The sequence below is a fragment of the Marmota monax genome, unplaced genomic scaffold (assembly GCF_021218885.2).
Source record: "Marmota monax isolate L192 unplaced genomic scaffold, Marmota_monax_Labrador192_F-V1.1 WCK01_AAM20220418_F8-fsc00002, whole genome shotgun sequence".
Taxonomy (NCBI): domain Eukaryota; kingdom Metazoa; phylum Chordata; class Mammalia; order Rodentia; family Sciuridae; genus Marmota; species Marmota monax.
Genome location: NW_026693571.1, coordinates 17,742,533 through 17,764,453, shown reverse-complemented (window position 1 = coordinate 17,764,453; position 21,921 = coordinate 17,742,533). Strand labels below are relative to the sequence as shown.

Here is a 21,921-nt window from a genome sequence, read left to right as displayed (position 1 = left end):
CAATATACAACTGAGCTACCATTCCTAATCACTTTAAAAATTTTTAATTTGGAACAGGGTCATGCTGAGTTGCCCAACCTGGCCTTGAACTTACATTCCTCCTGCCTCAGACTCCTGAGTAGCTGGGCTTACACAACAAGCCACAGTGCCCAGCAGGGTTTCTCTTTTAATAGCAAGAATAATTTACATTCAACTGCTCCACAACCAAAAATGTGGCACGATACTAATGGATTTTTTGGATTTAGAAGACAACATATTTCTCATCTTGCTTATGGAATTCAATGGTCTTACCATCCTGAAGCAGCTGGCTTGACAGCACGGTGGAATGGCCTTGATACTACATATGTCTAAATTACATGTAAATAATATTTTTCCATAGCCAAGATGCAGAGTTATGGAATCAAGGGGTGGGAATGAAAGCAGCACCTCTCAATATTATCCCTAGTGTCCACTAACACAATTTTTTGCTTTCTGTCCCCATGTTCTTATACTCTGCAGATCTAGAAGACTTTGAAGAGGAATGCCTCCACTAGACACAATAATGATTCTATTAAACTGGATGGGCTGCCACTCTAACAATTTAGGCTCCTTGTTTCTGAATCAACAGATAAAGAAAGCAATTACTGTAATGGCAGGGGTCAGTGTCCTTAGTATTAGGGGAAATTTGGCTGTTACTGCACAAAGGAAGTTAAAAAAAAAAAAAAAGTAAGTCTGGAATACAGAAGCTCTGCCAAGGGAACCTTAGTACCATCAACCCCTATGATTAAAATAATGAAAACTTACAAAACCGAATTCAGGAAGGACATCTAATGGCTCAGATTATTTAGGAGTAAAGATTTGGATTAGCCCACCAGGCAGAGGCAACAACAGGCAACATGCTTATTGAGAACAAAGGGAATATGGAGTAGGTCATGAAAGGTAGCTACAATCACCAGCCAAAACCATGTCCAGTTGGCAGAACTAGGACTGTGATTACATATGTGCTCCTTTTTTTTTTTTTTTTTTTTTCTGTTTGTGTAACATACACATACATATAGGCTATCTTTTTTTCTTCTCTCCCATATCCTCTTATTATAACTTTTTTTTTTTTTTTTTTCCTGGTACCAGGTATTGCTTAACCACTGAGCCACATCCCCAGTTCTCTCCCCAACCCTTTTTAAATACATTTTATTTCAAGACAAAGTCTCACTGAGTTGCCAAGTGCCTGGCTAATTTGCTGAGGCTGGCTTTGAACTCAAGATCCTCCTGCCTCCCAAGGTGCTGGGATTACAGGCATGCACCCCCTGCTCATATTTTTTTATAATCTTACATAAAATGTACTAATAGCAGTTGACCTTACAACACAGAATAGCAAGGAGAAAAGTGAGCATCACCCATGAACCTCACATCTTCCTTTGGGGAATGGTTGCATATTCTTGGTTGTATGTAGAATAGTTGTATCAGGTTAGAAATATGATTTAGTTATTATTTTTATTTTGAAGTTAAAATATGGTTTGAGATGCATACAGATGCCAAGATAACTAGGAGTGGACTCTGAAGGTTGTTTGATGTGCCAACTTGGCAAGTGCTTTAGTCAACTTTTTTGCCGCTGTGAATAAAAGACTCCACCAGCACAATTGTAATGGAGGAAAAATTTATTTGAGGGCTCATGGTTTCAGAGGTCTCAGTCCATAGACATCCAGCTCCATTCCTCAGGGCTCAAGGTGCGGCTTAACATCAAGATGGAAGAGTGGCATAGGGAAGCAGCTCGCGTGATGGTCAGAGAACAGAGAGACACTCCAGTCACCAGATACAAAATTTATACCCTGAGACCATGCCCCCAGGGACTCACATCCTCCAGCCACACCCTACCAGCCTTCAGTTACCACTCAGTTAATTCCCATCAGGGGACTAATTCATTGATTGGATTGAGGCTCTCATAATCCAGTCATTTCTCCCCTAAACCTTCTTGCACTGTCTCCAACTTTAGCTTTTGGGGGACAATTCACATCCAAACTATAACAGCAAGGATAAACTGTTATTATTCAATCAAACATGAATCTAAATGTGATTATGAAGGTATTTTGTGATTATGAAGGTTAGTAAGATGTGCTTACTAACTACAATCTCTTGAATTTAAGTCAAAGAGATTATTCTCCATAATGTGGGGAGGACTCCTCCAATCAGTTAAATGGCCATAAGAGCAAAACTGAGGTTTCCAGGAGGAAAAAATTGTACTTCAAAACCACAGTAGCAGGTCTTGCCTAAAATTTTCAGACTTCCAACGTGTTAGACAATTGGACTTGCCAGTCCTCACAAATATATAAACCATTCCTTGAAATAAACAGGATAAATATATATTCTAACTGGTTCCACTTCTTTAAAGGACCCTAATACAATTTTCTTCCCAAATTATCTCATAATTTTGTTTCTTGCCGAAATATTTTTATTAATTTATTTTTATTATTTTTGAATAGTTAAAAATTCAAAAAGTACAATGAAGTTTACAGTGAAAAGGCTCACTCCTGAACAGATAACCAGGTAATCTTCCACTAATTCTTTCTTTCATGCACCTCTTTGGAGATTATCTAAATATACAAATCATCTATCATAAACAACTTATGAATATACACATATATTTTTCTTCATACACATTTTATCATGTCAGTTTCAAACCATGCTTTTTTCAATGAACATTATGCCTTGGAGATCATTTCATTTCAATACCTGAAGCACTTCCTTATTTCTTTCTCCATTGGGAAAAATGTAGCAATTTATTTCACCAAACCTCTACCTACAGTGGGAGATTTGAGAGTGAAAAGAGCACCATAAACAATTATGCCAGAAACAAAAGTACATATAAATTGGTGTTGTTCAAAAAACCAGAATTTGCCATTATCCTATCAAGGGTAGATATTTAGGTAGCTTCCAACCTTTGACAGTATCAAGTTGCAAAGTCTAGGCTTATAAATATGTAATCTCACACCTCTATATGCATTGGTAGGACAAATTGCTGGAAATAGAATAGCTGGACCAAAGATTGTGTTACTTCTACTAGCAAGACACAAAAAAATCTGTCACACTTAATGAATAATTCCTTCCCATTAATTTATGATGCCATCTTTATAATGTTTTCAGTCCTTTACAAAATTTTAGGAAAATTGTTTTGGGATTAGTTCATTCCATTGATCTACCTAGTTTTATACCATGCAACTAGTTTCATACTGCCTTCTAAAAATAATCTAGCTTTTTTCTCCTCCACTTATTTGTGCATTATCGTTGTACATAATGACGGGATTTGTTTTTACATATTAGTACATGTGCACAGTATACTTTGGCCAACAGCCCTCCCTAGCACATCCCCATTCTCTCCCCTTGGTTCCCTTCCTCTATTCTGATAGCCCTTTGGTTTTCATGTGATCACCTCTACATTTTCCTTTCCTTTTTCATCTCTAGCTTCCACATATGAGGGAAACCATATTACACCTGACCTTCTGAGTTTGGCTTATTTTGCTTAACATAATGTTCTCAAGTTCCCTCCATTTTCCTGCAAATGACATAATTTCATTTTTTCCTTATGGCTGAATAAAACTCCACTGTGTATATAAAGCACATTTTCTTTATCCATTCATCTGTTGGTGGATATCTAGGCTGGTTCCATAGTTTGGTTATTGTGAACAGTGCTGCTATAAACATGGGTATGCACGTATCACTATAATATGATGATTTTGGGGGGGCGGTGGGGAGGTTCCTGGGGTTTTGAACTCAGGGGCACTGAACCACTGAGCCACATCCCCAGCCATATTTTGTGTTTTATTTAGAGACAGGTTTTCACTGAGTTGCTTAGTGCTTCAACGTTGCTGAGGCTGGATTTAAACTCCTGATTTTCCTGTCTCAGCCTCCAGTGCTGCTGGTATTACAGGCATGCACCACCACACCTGGAAAATTCTTTAGGATTGATACTAAGAAGAGGTATAGCTGGTTTATATGGTGGTTCCATGCCTAGTGTTTTGAAGAACCTCCATACTGATTTCCATAGTGTTTGTACTAATTTACAATCCTAACAGTGTAAAAATGTTCCTTTTTCTCTATATCTTCCCCAGCATTTATTATTGTTTGTATTCTTGATGACCGCAATACTGACTGAAATGAGATGAAATCTCAGTGTAAATTTGATTTGCATTTCCCTAATTGCTAATGATGTTGAACATTTTTCCATGTACTTGCCATCTATATTTTTTCTTTTGAGAAGCGTCTGTTTAATTCATTTGCCCATTTATTAATTGGGGATTTTTTTGGTGTCGAGTTCTTTATGTATTCTAGATATTAATCCTCTGTCAGAAGAGTAGCTAGCCAAGATCTTTTCCAATTCTGTAAATCCTCTCTTCACATTCTTATTTCTTCTGTGCAGAAGCTTTTTAATTTGATGCCATACCATTTCCTGAGCTTTTGGGGTCCCATTAGAGAAAAGTTGGTGCCTATGCTCCTATGTTGAAGTGTTGACATTATGCTTTCTCCTAGCAATTGCATAGTTTCTGGTTTAATTCCTGTACCTTTAAGTTGATTTTTGTGCAGGCTATGAGATAAGGGTCTAGTCTCATTCTTCTATATATGGCCACCCAGTTTTCCCAGCAGCATTTGTTAAAATGGCTGTCACTTCTCCAGTGTTTTTGGCAACTTTGTCAAAGATCAGATGACTATAGTGCCTTTGTGTCTTCTACTCTGTATCATTGGTCTACCATTTGTTTTATACAAGTTCTTTGAAGTTTTTGTTACTATAGATCTTTACTAATGTTAAGTTAGGTATTGTGATGGTTCCAGCATTGCTCTTTGACTTAAGAATTGCTTGGCTATTCTGGGTCTTATTCTTCCAAATAAATTCAAGGACCAATTTTTTTCTAGTTCTGTGAAGAATGTCACTGGTATTTTGATGGGGACTGCAGTGAATCTGTATATTGCTTTTGGTACTGTGGCCATTTTAACAGTATTAATTTTTCCTATTCATGAACTAGGGAGGTCTTTCTTTCTTCAATATTCTATAGTTTTCAATGGAGAGGTGTTTCACTGCCTTCATTAGATTATTCCTAGGATTTTTTTTTTTTTGGGGGGGGGCACATTGTGAATGGGATTGGTTCCCTGATTTCTTCCTTAGCAGATTTATTTTTGGATATAGGAAGTTTACTGATTTATGTGTTAATTTTATAATCTATTACTTTGCTGAATTTATTAGCTCTAGTAGTCTTTTGGTGGAGTTTTTTGGATCTTCTAAGTGTAGGATCATATCATCAGCAAACAGTGAGAATTTGACTTCTTCCTTTTCTATTTTTATTCCTTTTATTTCCTTCTCTTAACAAAATAACCTAGTTTCATGTTACTTTTTCAAAAAACTCGGGGATTTTCACCAAACTGTAGACTAACTTATTAATTATACCCTCTCAAATAGAATAGAAGCAGTGGTAACATGAAAAGATTTACTACATTTATTAGTTTTCCTGGAGTTTTAAATTTATTACCCTCAAATTAAAATTGGGCCACCTCATTTCTAAAACACTGCTTCATATACCATTTCATCATCAAGACATTATTAGATAATGATTTAGATAATGGAAATTCTATATTTTAATGTGCTTTTCTAATGTTTAATTAGGTAGTAACAATTAAACTACTTATAGTTTCCTACAGAGAAAACACTATCTGGCTGTTGGCGCATGTCTGTAATATCAGTGGCTTGGGAGGCTGAGGCAGGATGATTGCAAGTTCAAAGCCAGCCTCAGTAATGGCAACCGAGGTCTCACTAAGCAACTCAGTGAGACCCTGTCTCTAAATAAAATACAAAACAGGGCTGAGGATGTGGCTTAGTGGTTGAGTGCCCCCAAGTTCAATCCCTAGTACTCCCCCAAAATAAACAAACAAAAAGCCTATCTATCTGGTTGCTATTACTTTTTTTGTAAAGCATAGTTTTTGTCCATTTTATTTTTGAAGTGCTAGAGACTGAACTCAGGGCCTTGAACATGCTAGGCAAGAACTCTACCACTGAGCTACATCCCTAGCCCTCTAGTCCATTTTAAGTATTCCTGTTTTGTGATTCTACAATACCATCTATACGGCTTTATTACAACATATTCTATACCTGTTTCCTTTACCAAACAATAATTTCTTTAAAGGAGGATATCACAAGTTAATCTCATTTGTGTTGGAAAGGAAGAGGAAGGAAAAGCAGCACACTGCTTGCCTGAATGCTTCACTACATAATTTTAGGGACTGCATTCAAAAACATTCCATTATGAAAGTCAACCTCCAGGGTAGAGAAATATGGTATGAATAATGCTTCTTAGAACTGTGCAGTGTGGAAGCGCTGAGGACTGGCACATAGGAGGTGCTCAAAGTATATGTACTGAATTACACTAGTGACAAACTGTCAAAGAACCTAGAAGGAAATTAACAACCTGAAAGATGTACTGCATTCCTTCTGAACCTAAAAAGGTCATATACTAGAACTGTGATACTTATTTCAAGGAGATATTAGGCTCACAGATGAGATTTGTTTTCTAATTGACAGTTTACACTTGGTAAAACAATCTTAAGATCAATACCTGAAAAAAACGTTCAAAACTTATTTGTGTAGTTGAATGAGTGAATTAATTATGTTATTTACACTTTGGGGAAAAGTCTGAAAAAACAAATATCTATATGGTGCTCAAACTATATTTTTAAAAATACTATTTTATTTAAACTCATGTATGAAAAAAAGACTATACTATCATGTTTATATACATACTGATATTGGAAACAGAATTCAATAACAAATCACATTTGAATCTTATAAGATACACAAACATTAAAACACTGATTGGTTATAGAAAGCAAAGTAGGAAAAAAACACCATAAGCTATAATTTTTCTTTTCATTAAAGAGCAGCACCCTCTGAGAAGAATGAAATTAGTAATCTTCATCTATACTACAAAATAATATATCCAAATGAACGTTAGTGATTGTACTGATTTTATTACTTTTACTAAGCTACTTTGTCTTCCTCACATCAATGTAAAGAAATAAAACAATATAAAGAAAAATATGTCATTATTATTCACAATAAAAAGGGTCTGCTGCATTCCTGCAGGCCTGGGAGTATTGTACAATAGGGAGCACATAATGGCTCAAGTGGATCAATGTACCATTTTGATTCTGATCCACTGAATAGAATCTCATTTATATCTAGTGACTGGACAAACTCCATGGGAGCTGTGATAGACTGAACCATTTCTGTGGTATCCCCAGATCTCACTAAACAAGAAAAGACCTTATGCAAGTAAATATAACAATTGATCTGTCTATACATTATAGGCTCTTTCTTTAGTATAAGGTGGGGGAAAAGGGGCCTTTTCGAGTACATAGATAAAAGTATTATTGTGTTCTAAAGATTGCTGGATTGATATTGTTACAATAAAGACCATATACACATCAGAAAACATTTTTCCATTAAGAAACTTCCACAACTTTTATCAATTCTTCAAATAATGGAGCAAGTTCCTTTTCTAGGCTGACAATTAGTCCTAAAACAAAGAGATTTGAAGAATTAGAAAATGTCAGAAAAATGTTCCTGAAAGTCATTAACTTAAATTCCCCCTTTTCCAAAATTTAGTTGCTCAAAAATAAATCAGGCACATTTTCTCAGAAATAAAACAATTATTCTAATTATGAATAAAGTAACCCCAAATCCTAAGTTCCATTTTAATCTACTATTAAAAAGTAGATGGATAAAAAAATATTTGTTTCTATTAGTAGATACAGATGAATTATATGCACTGTATTTTGTTAAGAGTTTTGAAAGGAAAATCTTAATTTATCTGTTTCAAAATATGCATTGATTGACGATAATACACATTATTTTTACTAAATAAGAAATATTTTTTTTCCTGAGCATATGTTAACATTACATCAAAAGAGGTAAATGAGCTACTTCAATATTGATCAAAGGACAACAAAACTGAATAAATTCAATAAAGCTAAGACATAAATGGGTATTTCAAATGAAACAATAAAGACAAATGGTAGAGTATAAAACATATTTACATGTTCAATGATAAATCTCAGAGAAAAACTCACCTAGAAATTAGCATACCTAGCATTCCCTTAATTTAGGTTCTAAGTACTGTCTGTACATTATACAATGTATAATAACTCGATTATTTAGTATGGGATAACTTGTGACTTAAAAAAAAAAATCTCACTTTACCCAAATAGGTGTGAAATATATCAACCCAACTAAACAATACCATTATTTTACACATATACACCCAGTGAAGGGTATCGGATATCACAGAATTTTACTATTCTCTATAGAAAGTACAGCTTCTTAGTATTTGTTCTCAAATTCTTCAGCACTTAAGAATGGGAATGTCTTCATTCTATTAAAGCTCTTTAAATTCTCAATCATCTTTCCCATCATCATTAGCAATTTAAAAAATTCTAATTTAATTGATTGGTCTATATGGAGGTAAATCATCTTTGATTATTTTGTGGGTTTTGTTTGGTTATCTTCTCCACCCTGTTTGCTTAAACTATTTTAATAGGAACAAGATGTAGCACTCAGGATAACATTTAACTTCCTTCCTATCTCAAAAACTTTATTTGCTTTTTGAACAAGAAAATAAGCTCATAAGATATAGAAAGCAAATATCAGCTCTATTATACAGGTATGGAAACCAAGATTCAGAGAAATTATTTCCCAAGGTCAAGGGAAGTAAATGTCAGAGCTAGGCAGTTTTCAGAACTGAAATTTATTAATTCTATTATACTGCACAGATACAGTAATATAAACAATTAAAAGCTATATTTAAGGGGCTGGGGCTGTAGCTCAGTGGCAGAGCACTTGCCTAGCATGTATGAGGCACTGGGTTCAATCGTTAGCATCATATAAATATAAACAAAATAAAGGCATGCTGTTCATCTGCAAGTACAAAAATAAATTTTTTTTTTTTAAAAAAAAGCTATATTTAAGGTAACAAAAACACACCTGTATTGGCATTGCTGCTGGCTATGAAACTCACCACCAAAGGCAAACGATTGAACTGAACCACCTACAAAGAAAACAAGATCTAAATAATGTTACATTGTAAAAATGTAGTGTAACTCAACTGAAATTCTGAATCTTTCAAAAATTTTTAAATAGGCAATGTTATTAGCCTAACCTGGTATATTATATTATAAAATATAAATAATCTCAAAGTAAATATTTCCAAAAAATGGACATACTTGATATCTTTTAGAGACATTAAAACCACTTAGCCCAAAAAGTTTTCAAGGTGAAAGTTTTCAAGTGTTAGTTACATAACAGAGGTTCAATGAATAATTGATAATAGCTAAAGGTAATAATTTCTTAGTCATTCAAGTACAGCAATCCCCCACCCTTATCTGTAGTATCCCTTTCTAAGGTTTCCAATACCCACAATACAACCATGTTACAAAAATATTAAGTGGAAAATTCCAAAAATAACTCATAAATTTTAAATCGCATGCCATTCTAATAGCATGATGAAATATCATACTGCACCACTCTATTCTGGCCAGGAAGTGATTAGCCCTTTATTCAACATATCCAAAATGTACATGCTGCTATCCACTTTAGTCACTTAGTAGTCATTTTTGATCAGCTTGATTGTCATGGTAGTGCTTGTGTTAAAGTAACCTATGGGCTCAAGATGCAAAAAGCAATGTTGGCAATTCAGATATGCCAAAAAGAAGCCATGAAGAGCTTCCTTTAAGTGAAAAGATGAAAGTTTTCAACTTAATAAGGAAAGAAAAAAAGTTATACACCAAGGTTGCTAAGACCTATGGCAAGTTATATCGTTAATCTCTTACTGTGCCTAATTTATAAACTAAACATTATCAACTTAACTACTTTTTTAAAAACTGAGCTTCAACTAATTCTTATTGGTGAGTAGGTCAGATGATTTGATTATTTGTCCTAATTCATGTGAAAAATACATAATTTTAAAATTTAAAATGTCATTATATGTCATCCGTGGCAAATGAGTTACATTCTAGGAAACATGTCTCTAAAGCAAAAAGGATTAAATAATTACTAAGAAAATGTAGCTGGAGATCAAGAGACATGTAACAACATGGGCTTTCAAAAAATAAAAGCACAATTTTAATTTCTTCCCCACAAATAATAACCTCATTTGTTATATGTGCATTTCAAACAACAGAATTTACAACAATAGGGGCTAGAGATGTGGTTCAGTGCTAGAGTTCTTGCCTACCATGCATGAAGCCCTGGGTTTGATCCCCAGCACACACAAAAAAAGGGCAATAATAACAAATTTAAATAACATCATTTGACTTTCAAAGAAATAATTTTATCTGTCACAACAACAAAAAAGTGTATTGTTTGAGAAATCATAGCTATTTATTTAGCTAATGGCACCATCTACTGGAGTTAACAATGATCTAACTTACCCTGGAGTTGATCTAACTTACCCTTTTGGAGATGACACGTACTTTATTTTAAAATCTTTTAAGAAACCTTAAGGAAATTACTACAGTTTTAACATAACCAACTTGAAGGTTAAAATTTTAAAATTTCATCCCCTTCAAAACTAAATATTTAGCATCACAACACAGGGCTATTTTATATTAAAGATAGCGAAGGATAATTAAAATCAGAAAACTATTTGAGAATAATGAACTTACCTGGTAAGAGTTATAGTAACATATAATGCTTTTATTTTTTGAAAGCCCAAGTTTACTACCTTGGTCAGTAGCAAGGGCAAAAGTAGATAAGAAACCAGGTCTCAAAGCATGTTCTGGAGCATTATCATTGGCCACTGGAAAAATAAGCAATTTAAGTAAAAATTATGCAAAGAATGTGGTACAGAGAAGATTTACATCACTCCCTTTTAAAAATAAATCCATAAAAAAATGAGCAAAAAGTTACATTTTACAATATTAAAAACCATACTACTAAACTGGGTCTCATAAACTTAGATGGGAAAAACTGCTTAATCAGAAGTTCAGTGATAATAACTAAGGGAGAAAATGGTAATTCTTGCATTTTAAAATTTTTAATAAAAATAAAAATGTCTGTGCTGGGTATAGTGGTGCACACCTGTAATCCCAGTGACTCTGGAGGCTGTGGCAGGAGAATCTCAAGTTCAAGGCAAGTCTGAGCAACTTTAGAAGGCCCTAAGCAACTTAATGAGACCCTGTCTCAAAATAGAAAATAAAAAGAACTGGAGATGTAGCTCAGTAGTCAAGTGCTCCTGGGTTAAATCCCCAGTACCCCACCCCCCAAAAAAGTTCGTATTTTTTTGTTATCTATCTAAGACATAAACCATAATCAACACATTCAATAAACTGAATATTCTGGTTATCCAAGAGCTGTGCTAGAATAAAATAATGAAAAAAACTACAAAAACTTTAGCACTCATAAAACCCAGAGCAGCAGCATCTCTCCTAAACATTAATAATCCCACAAGTGGCCGGGCACAGTGGCGCACACCTGTAATCCCAGTAGCTCAGGAGGCTGAGGCAGAAAAATTGTGAGCTCAAAGCCAGCCTCAGCAACTTAGTGAGGTACTTAGCAATTCAGAGACCCTGTCTCTAAATAAAATAAAAAAAAAGGGATGGGAATGTTGCTCAGTGGTTAAGCACCCCTGGATTCGATCCTTAGCACATACACAAAAAATTAAATAAATAAATCCCACAAGTGGCTACTTGTTTCAAGTTTCTCACTTTATTGTCATGAGCAACTAATAATAATAATAATAATTAAAAAAAAAAAAAGGCCTGAATGGAGTTGATTGTATCAATAAGTGTTGAGTGCAAGGCATTACATAGATCCTTGGGAGAACCTTAGAGCTAAACAATCATCAAAGATTATTCTGTTCAAAGTCCTCATTACAAAAGTAAGAATGGGCAGTGGCCTGACTATAGTCACCCATGTTGTGTGGTGGGTTAGAAAACATGCTGGACTACACATCAGGAAATGATGGTTTCTAGTATTTCCTTGTCACTGATTCATGTGCAACTTTGGATCAGCAATGTACTCTTTTCATTTGATCATCTTCATTTATAAAAGTAAAGAACTAAACCAGGAGACTTCTAACCTTATAATTCTAAAGTCTAAAAGCAAATATTTCTTCTAGAACTAGACCATCTTCTGAATTTGTTGAAATAATTTTTATATATTTGCCTTCTGCACTAATCAGATGTAAATACATTTTTAGTCCAGAGCAAATATTCACGTTTACCTTTAATTACAGGTACTCCATCTCTATCTGACACAACAATAGCATGGAGTCCTTCAACACTAGAAAAAGAAAAAAGGCAAAATATTATAAAATATTCCGTTTTTCTCAAAATACATACCTCAAACTCATAATGGTAATTCTCATGTATTTCTGAAAAAATGACTGGGGTCTCAATTATTAATATACTATGCTCCTATAATGTGTTTGCTAAAACTCTTTCAAAAACTGAATGAATCTGTATCACTAACATGTTTAAAATCTTTACATGTTTGTATTATTTAGGTAAAGATCTAAAAAGCTAATTCTCCATTAAAATTGCTAATGGATTATCATTCCATGGTTTATTTAAGCAGAAAAGGTTATTAGTAGGGTTATAGGATTAAAAAAAAAGAAAAATACCTTTCTCTTTCTCTCATTCCTTCTAATATGTATAACTAATTAAAACAAATAAAAAAAAAGAATGATGAAGTAACTGTGTATCATACTATTTTATACTATATCATTACTAATATTGTTTAATCCTGAAATTATCTATGATTAAAATATATTTTAGAAAAATAATAAAACAAATATATTCTTCTAATCTCAAAACTAGGTCATATAAACACGTATCCTATAGAATCACACATGCAAATCATTTTGTGAAGTTATAAACAGCAACATAACTTGAAAGGAAGGGCAAGTTAAATAAGTAATAATGATATACACATACAATGACATACAATGTAATACTTTGTAGACTTAAAAAACAAAGTTCTTTGTGTGCCGGGAGGGAATAATCTCAAAGTATATTCTTCCAAGTGAAAAAATATCAAGTTTTGAATACAGTGTGTAAAAGAAACAACAACTTATATAATGTAATGTGAAGGCTTGTTTTTGTGTGTATAAATACACATGCTTACATTCCTTGTTAAGTGTAGGTACATAAAAAATAACAACAGTCATCTCTAACAGGGAAACTATGTGGCTGGAGCACAAGGATAGGAAGCTTTTCACTCTATGTTCCTCAGTTAATATTTTCTTTTGCAGTGCTAGGGAAATAACCTAGGGCCTCAGACATTCTAGGCAAGTGCTCTACCACTGAACCCATCCCCGGCTCTTCAGTTAATTTCTGTACCCTTTTTTTTTTTTGAACTTTATATTGTCTACTCAAAAAATGAGCAAATTTAAAGAGGTAAAAAGAGTACTATAAAAATGTTTAGAAAAATTTGTGCCACAACAGGTAGCTTTTTTCCCCTAATATCCATGGTAATTAACTTAAATAGCAACTAATGCACCAAAAGAAAAAATTTGCTGGGCATGGCAGTATACAGCTGTAATCCCAGAGATTGGGGAAGCAGAGTCTCCCCAATCTTTTGAGGAACCCAAATCTGAGATAGCCTAGCAATTTAGTGAGGCCCTGTTTCAACATTTAAAAAGGCGGGGGTGGGGGGTAGGAAGGAGATGACAATATAGCTTATTGTTAAAGTGCCTCTGGGTTCAATCCCCAATACTAAACACTAAAAATTTTAAAATAAATAAATAAAACGACTTTCTTTTTAATCTATCTATCTATCTATGTAAGGGGTGGGGGGTGCCAGGGATTGAACTTAGAGGTACTCAACCACCAAGCCATATCTCCAGCCCTATTTTATATTTTATTTAGAAATAGAGTCTCACTGAGTTGCTTAGCACCTTGCAATTGCTGAGGCTGGCTTTGAACTCAGATCCTTCTGTCTCAACCTTTGGAGCTGCTGGGATTACAGGAACTGGCAAAAGGATTTTCTTCTTAATGGGTTGCAAATTACAGAAATACAAGTCCAAGAAAGGAGAACAATTTGCTTATACTCTTAAAGTAACCATTTTTAGAAATGAGGTCACAAATATAAAGACACAAGTTGTTCTCAATTATCGACTGTAAACAAAGAGCTCCACAAACAGATTTACTAAAAATTAAAAATAAGTGTGATTCACTAATAGACATTATATTTTTACAAGGAATAAATTAAATTTTACGGAACATTCTGTAGAAATCTAAACTCTAAATAAAATAACCATTCTTTTTCTAAAAACAATATTAATCAGTAATCAAAGACAACATACTGGGGCTGGGGGTATAGCTCATTGGTAGAGCATGTGCAAGTGAGAGCTTAGTATAATAAAGGCCCTTGGTTCAATCTCCAAGCTCCCTTCCCTAACTACCCACAAAGACTTTATACTTAGCTTTTTCATATAATTATGAAATATTTGGTTATTTTAAAACAATGACAAGTTGTGATTATAAAAGCCTGATGCTTCTTTGGGTCATAGCCAGATTTTAAAATACAAATCCAAGAATGATACTTAACAGAATTCAAAAGCGCACATTCTATTAATGTCTGTAGCTGACTGACTTGGCTGTTGAGAAGCACAGCGCACACAGCGCTGAGGAATCTGTTCATAGCTAAAGATTCAAATCCATGCATCTAGCAACAAATCAAAGTGCTCACACTATTTCTTCCTTCTTTTTGTTCTTGGAATACAGTAAGCCTACTTTAAGATCACAATACAAGTAAAACTGGACTCAGTCATTATGAAAAAAAAAGATGACATTAATTCCTTTTCTGTCATTATGGAAGAATTAATTATCTTTTTACAAATATTCTTACACTGAATACACCTCTTGTAAGGGCACTACCATCTGATGTTTTCCCTTGGGTTAAAATATAAAAGAGACTGGGGTTGTGGCTCAGTGGTACAGCGCTTGCCTAGCAAGCGTTAAAGCAATGGGTTTGATCCTCAGCACTACATAAAAAAATGAATAAATAAACAAAAGAAAGGTACTGTGTCCATCTATAACTAAAAATATTTTTAAAAAGATAAAAGATGTCAGAATTCAAACTTGTCAATTACTTTTCAACTGTTTTTGATGAACTTTAAGCACTGCTCAGAAATAAAATGAACATATTTTTTTTAACAATTCTTAAGACAGCTTTGTCATGCCCAGTGCCATAGTGCATCAAAAGCTGATAATGTGAGATCCTCAATGTCCGAATCAATTTTATTATTTATAATCAGACCATGTAATTAGAATTAATTATTGCTCATCATTACCCTAGGCACATGTATGATTACACCAATGGTGCATTTCTACACCATGAGAATTGAAATGTTGTACTCCATTTGTATATTATGAACTGAAATGCATTCTGCTGTTATGTACAACTAAGTAGAACAAATTAAAAAAAAAGAATTAATTATTGCTTTGTTTATTAGGTCTCCAGATGAATAAAGAGCATCTCAATGGTGACTATATAAGTTAAAAACACTGAATGCAAAATTTTTTTGTTTCTTCAACAAGTAGACTCTTAAAATAGCATTTTTAAACTGGTAAGTCTTCTAAGTGGATAAATTATGCTTTTATTCCCATATTGTGTCACCAGTAGAGTGTTCTCCCACCCCCTCAATTTAGCACCTTTCAAATGCCAGGGTTCTAACAAGATAACTACAGATAAATACAGAAAGCTTTCATTTTTGCTAGTTCCAGTTTGCATTTTTCAGTTATTATGATTTAGTTAATACCACCTCCTGCCCATAACATGGGTGGAATTTCAATTACCCTCACATATTTACTGAATTACTGCATAAGCTACAGACTTTGCTAACTCTTCACATTACCATGAGGATAACTATGTAATTAACAGATGTACTCTGTGATCTGTAACCATCCACATCACTTCTTCCAAAATGTGTTCATGACTGGTCACTGGGCATCTATCATGCAGTTCACAAAGAGACATAACAAGGCATACAGCCCTTGTCTCCCAGTATAAACTATATGACATTAAAAAAAAAAAAAATAGATAATCTAAAGAGGGAAGTAGCCAGCAAAGATGAACTACAGAAAGGTAATGAAAAGTTAAAATGTTGGAAGTGAAATTTGAAATGATGGTAAATAGTTAACAGAAGAAAGAGCTAACAAAGAAAATGTGGACTCCATCACTGTTAGGGGGATTCTAGATACATAGCCAGAGGCACTCAGTGAAGGTAAATTTAATGACATAAATTAGGAAACCAGATATGATAAAAGTCCCAGAGAAAGTGATTCTGGAAAAAAAATAATAAAAAAATTAAAGGACTCAGATATTTCACAACTGTGAAATTACAAAGGATAAAAGTAGGCAGCTAATCCAAAATTATTAGACTATGACAATTCACCAAGATCTAGAAAAGAATCTAGCTCCTTCTCTGAAAGTAAATGAAAAGCAGTTAAACACTGTTTTTACTTTTTATGTTTTCTTTTTTTGGTACCGGGGATTGAATCCAGAAGCTCTCTACCACTCAGTCACACCCCCAACCTGTCACCCCACCCTTTTAAATTTTGTTATTTCGATGCAGAGTCTAACTAAGTTGCTAAGGGCTTCACTGGGTTGCTGAGGCTTACCTCAAACTTGCAATCCTCCTGCCTCAGCATCTCAAGCCACTGGAATTAAACACTGTTTTAAACTTACTCTTGATACACTTTTTTGCAAAAACAAACAAACAAACAAACAAAAAACTTAATTCTCAATGTCCCCAATGTTTTAAATTATTGTACTAAGCAATTATTCATTTTAGTATTTGTTTTCATTCCCCTAAATATTTATAAGTAACAATAAGACAATTTTAATGTTCTTTAAAAATTTAAAGGTCATAAAACAATTGCTATTTTCCCTGATTTCTAAATTATTTTCAGCATGTATTGTCATTTCTACAGACCTATATTAGCATGCAAAGCTAGGACTTCCTGTATTGTTGATTACTGGGTTAAAAAGAAAATCAACAATTTGTCTCTATAGTTTGCCAATATTAGGAGGAAAAGAATACAAATGAATTCAAGCATTATAGTAACACAAAATCAATTACTTCATAGTTTAAAACCTCAATATTTTTTTTCCTGAATACATGAGAAAAATATAACAGTTATATTCAAAACCAGAAAATAATGTCATTAATTTCCAGTGATCTGAAATCAGGCGAGTTACAGGCACATTCCATTAGAAAAAGCACACTGGAAATTCAAGCAAAAATCCAAATAAGGTGTTTTCCCCTATCTACAAAAATACATTGACATACACAACCTTTTATAACTTCAGATTTGGGAGATAAGAAAAAATTCTCACCACAAATTCTGCTATATTACTTTAAAGTTATTCAATAAATTCTGAATCACTTCCTTGTCGAACATGAGAATCATATACCTCTCTTGTGCCCTCAACTGAGCAAGTCTAAGTTATCTGTAAGAGTGCAGAGGAAAGCAGCACTTGCTAAGAAAGGCATTTTCTACATTACACTAAATATGAATTTTAAATAAGGACAAAGTCCTTTGAATTAGTAAAAATCTAGAAGAAAGTTTGTTAACCTTAATACAAGAGCTTAATTTAGAAAATAGTACATGAAGTAGACTGTGTGTAGGCAAAACAAAGCCTTGTATCCTGAGCAAGAGCAACACAGGAGGCATCATCACATTACCTGATCTCCAGACCTATACAAAAACAGCTTGATATTAGTATCAAAACAGACATGAAGACCAGTGGAATAGAATGGAAGACACAAGAGACAAACACACAAACTTACAGTTATTTGATACTTGACAAAAGTGTCAAAAATATGTGGTGAAGAGCTGGGGTTGTGGCTCAGCAGTAGAGCGCTCATCTAGCATATGTGAGGCCCTGGGTTCGATCCTCAGCACCACATAAAAATATATACAATAAAGGTATTATGTTCAACTACAACTAAAAAATGAATATTTAAAAAAATATATATGTTGGAGAAAAGATAAGCTTCTTAACAAATGGAGCTGGGAATCCTGAATATCTATATGTACATGAATAAAACTAGATCCCAATCTCTCATCCTGCACAAAATTCAACATGACGTGGATCAAAGACTTAGAAATTAGACAGAAACTTTGTAACTGCTAGAAGAAAACATAAGGTCAACACTCCATCATCATATAGGTACAGGCACTGACTTCCTTAAAAAGACCCCTAAAACTCCAGAAATATAACCAAGAATCAATAAGAGGAATGCCATCAAATTAAAAAGCTTCTGCACAGCAAAGTTTCACCTTAAAAGTAGGAAACCATTAAGAACATAAAGAGAGAACCTACAGAATCGGAGAAAATCTTTGCCAGATACTTCTCTGATAGGGAAGATCCAAAACATAAAAAACTCAAAATGCTTACACCAAAAAAACCCAAATAAACAAATTAATAAATGAACCAGAGAAATAAACAGAAATTTCTCCAAAGAAAAAAAAAATCAGGTCAGACACAGTGACACATGCCTATAATTCCAGCAGCTCAGGGGGCTGAGGCAGGAGGATTGCAAATTCAAAGTCAGCTTTAACAACTTAGCAAGGCCCTAAGCAACTAAGCAAGACCCTGTCTCAAAATAAATTTAGAGTTTTTTAAATTTAAATTAAAAATTTAGAGTTTTTAAATTTTTGTTTTTTTAAAGGCCTAGGATGTGGCTCAGTGTAAAGCACCTCTAGATTCAATCCCTGGTAACAAAAAAACAAACAAACAAACCTATACTCACAGAATTCATATCACTCCAGTCAGAACGGCAATTATCAAAAACACAAGTAATAACAAATGTTGGCTAGTATATGGGGGAAAGGTATAACATAGATTGTTGGTGGGATTGCAAATTACCACCACCACTCTGGAAAGCAGTATGGAGATTCTCAAAAAACTAGGAATAGAACCACCATAGGACACAACTATCCCACTCCTTGATATTTATCTAAAACAACTAAAATCAGCATTCTATAGCAATACAGCCGCATCAATGTTATAGCAGCACAATTAACAGTAGTCAAATTATAGAACCAGCCCAGATGACCATCAAGATGAATAGATTAAAAACATATGGAATATATACACAACAGAGTTTTACTTGGCCATGAAGAATGAAATTATGTCATTGCTAGCAAATGGATAGAAAAGCCACACAACTCCTCTAGGCCTCATGTTATTTATCTGCAAACTCAAAGAACACCACTTATGATACCTACAGTAATGTTAGATATTTAAAAGTGATAATAAATATCATACAAAATATCTTTAGAGAAATAATATGCCTCATAAAATTAACATGCTATGAGGAAGTTATGCAATAACTGGTTTCTTACCTTGGTAACTTCTTATACAGGAAACGCTTCAGGTCCTGAAAGAGAATGTTTAAAAGTAATATTATATAGCTTCCACTGCTTTTCTAGACTTGTCCTATCCATCTTTCAGGAAACTTAAGTCATCATTCGTAACTTTTCTTGCTGGCATTTTATCTTTCTATTTCTGATTTTTATATTTACTAGTTTTATAACTTAGAGCAAGTTAACCTTTTGCTCTAAGCCTTTAGAGAAATAATTCATTACTGGTTGAATAGATAATCATAGAACCTATATAACTATTGAAGTTTATTGAGATGTATGTATTAGTACCAGCTGTAAAGCCAGTTCATACTTTTCATAATACATTTACTCCTGTAGCTACTGGTTTAGAATACATTATGAGCTGGGTGCCATGGCACATGCCTGTAATACCAGTGGCTTGGGAGGCTGAGACAAGAGACTCGCAGGTTCAAAGCCAGCCTCAGAAACTGTGAGGCGCTAAGCAACTCACCCTGTCTCTAAATAAAATACAAAATAGGGCTAGGGAGGGCTAGGGATGTGGCTTAGTGGTGGAGTACCCCTGAGTTCAATCTGGTACCCAAAAAAAAAACCAAAAAAAACCAAAAAACAAAAAAAACCCCACAAAAACAACAACAAAAAAGGAATACATTATGAACTTTTTTCTACATCCATAGACAGATTTTCCATTCTTTCTTGGAGGAAAGGTACCAGGAATTGAACTCAGGGGCACTCAACCACAGAACCACATCCCCAGCCTTATTTTGTATATTTTTATTTGGAGACTGGGTCTCACTGAGTACTTAGCACCTCGCTTTTGCTGAGGCTGGCTTTGAACTCGTGATCCTCCTAGCTCAGCCTCTTCAGCGGCTGGGATTACAGGTGTACACCACAGGGCCCAGCTCCATTGTCCTTCTTAATGATCCTAAACAAGTTAATTAACTTCTCTAAGTTTTAGCTTCCTCATATGACTAAAAGAAAAAGACAATATATCGAGTGTTTATTCTGCAGAGAACATATTTAGGACTAAAGAAACAGAAAACTTTTATAATCTGTTTTATTACACACCCTCACCTGATGAATTTCATTGTCAAACCATATATAATCGTAATCTGTACCTACATATGACTCATATCTGTTTTCCAAATCTCTAATCCGTGCTCTTCTCCAAACCTGAATGATCATTTTATTCCATGTTATCACCACCAGTTTACTTTTGCTCCCATCTTAAACACACACACACACACACTCACACAGAACTTGACTTGCGATTCGTACAATGCAGCTAATGAAATTATCATGACTGCTGACTTTAAAAAAAGGATCCAGAGCACATGTCCTACATACTGACAGGAAAGGCATCATTTAGAATTTCAAATGGTAAATACAGCCTTTTTTTTTTTTTAAGGCCCAGGAGGATTGGGAAAGGGGAGAATACAATTTTCTCAACCAGAAACCCAGGACCCTTAAAATCCAATCATATTAGTCTCTCACACCTGATCCTAACCCGGAAGAGAGACCAAAAACGAAACAAAATTTCTGTTTGGGAAGCTCTACCTCTTGGTGCTCAGTAGCCTCCCCCACGCCCCCGGGGCCCTTCCTCTTGTGTGGGGGTATCAACTCACATCCGCCATGACGAACCCCTTTCTCCCGCAGGATCAATCTCCACGCCTGGAAGAGAAACTCCCTGTGACTCTCCCCTCTAGGCTTCTTCGCCCTCCCGGTGACCCCACATTAAACGGGGGATTAAGTCCTCGTCAGGGCCGAGCATGATTCCGCAGTTCTAGATCTCGGACCACGGAGGCTATGCGAGGGGGTCGGAACTTCCCAACACCCGGTCAAGTACCCAGCCTGGATGTCTCACCTCCGCCCATTGCACCCCTGCCCCCGCACCCAGAAGTCGAGGCCCAACGAGGAGAAGTGGCGGCCTCTCCTCTTCAAACTCACCACCCACTTCACCCCGGGCCCAGGCCTGAGCACCGGGCAGAGCGGCGCCAGTTACCTGGGTTTCTTGACTGCTGGATTAGCTCAAAAGCTGTACAGAAAAGGCTCCAAAAACAGGTTCCTCGCAAAGCGCTGTCACATGATTCGTGACCTGGGCCGCGCTCCAGGAAGCACTTCGTCGGCGATGACACAGGATTTCCCGCGGAACGGGCGGAAATTGCAAGCGCGCCCAGTCGCTCCTCGGGCCCCACGCGTACTGCTTTCTGCGCCTGCGCGCTGCGCGGCTCCGCGCGGCTCAGTCTCCGGGAGAACGTTGCTGTGATAGAGGTTTCCCACGGGGTGGCTGCGCCGCAGTTCCTCCGGAGAGTGCCCATGAGGGTTCGTGTTATTGTTTCTGAAAGCTGGGTTTTTGTCCCCGATGCCGATCTAATAAGGAGGCGGCTTGGAGAAAGAGGAAAAAAATGGTTTATTGCTTTGCTAGCAAAGGAGAAATACGGAACTCCTGTCCCAAAGGCTGTGATTCTGTCCATCAGCAGGAACAGAGGGACTTTTATATCAGAGGAGAGATCAGGAAGGAAAAGGTTAGGGGGAAAGAAGATCAAGGAAGAGATC

The 21,921-nt window shown here is 35.3% G+C and overlaps 1 protein-coding gene across 4 annotated transcripts; it reads right to left on the bottom strand.

Annotated features, from left to right (window-relative positions):
* Positions 1-1,616: 1,616 nt before the first annotated feature.
* Positions 1,617-21,921, bottom strand: Lamtor3 (late endosomal/lysosomal adaptor, MAPK and MTOR activator 3). Of its 4 annotated transcripts, XM_046458811.2 has the most exons (7): positions 21,368-21,532; positions 20,991-21,036; positions 19,369-19,403; positions 12,234-12,292; positions 10,675-10,808; positions 8,996-9,059; positions 1,617-7,532 (listed from the first exon to the last, which is right to left on the bottom strand). In XM_046458811.2, exons 2-7 carry the CDS (start codon positions 20,997-20,999, stop codon positions 7,459-7,461), a joined length of 375 nt encoding a protein of 124 aa, XP_046314767.1. In that variant the 5' UTR covers positions 21,000-21,036; positions 21,368-21,532; the 3' UTR covers positions 1,617-7,458. The 4 variants fall into 4 exon arrangements, 3 of the variants coding, with proteins under 3 accessions (XP_046314767.1, XP_058439813.1, XP_058439815.1); XM_058583830.1 differs by lacking the exons at positions 1,617-7,532; positions 8,996-9,059; positions 12,234-12,292 and having other exon boundaries at positions 10,684-10,808; positions 21,368-21,903; XR_009228152.1 differs by lacking the exons at positions 1,617-7,532; positions 8,996-9,059; positions 20,991-21,036 and having other exon boundaries at positions 10,767-10,808; positions 21,368-21,899.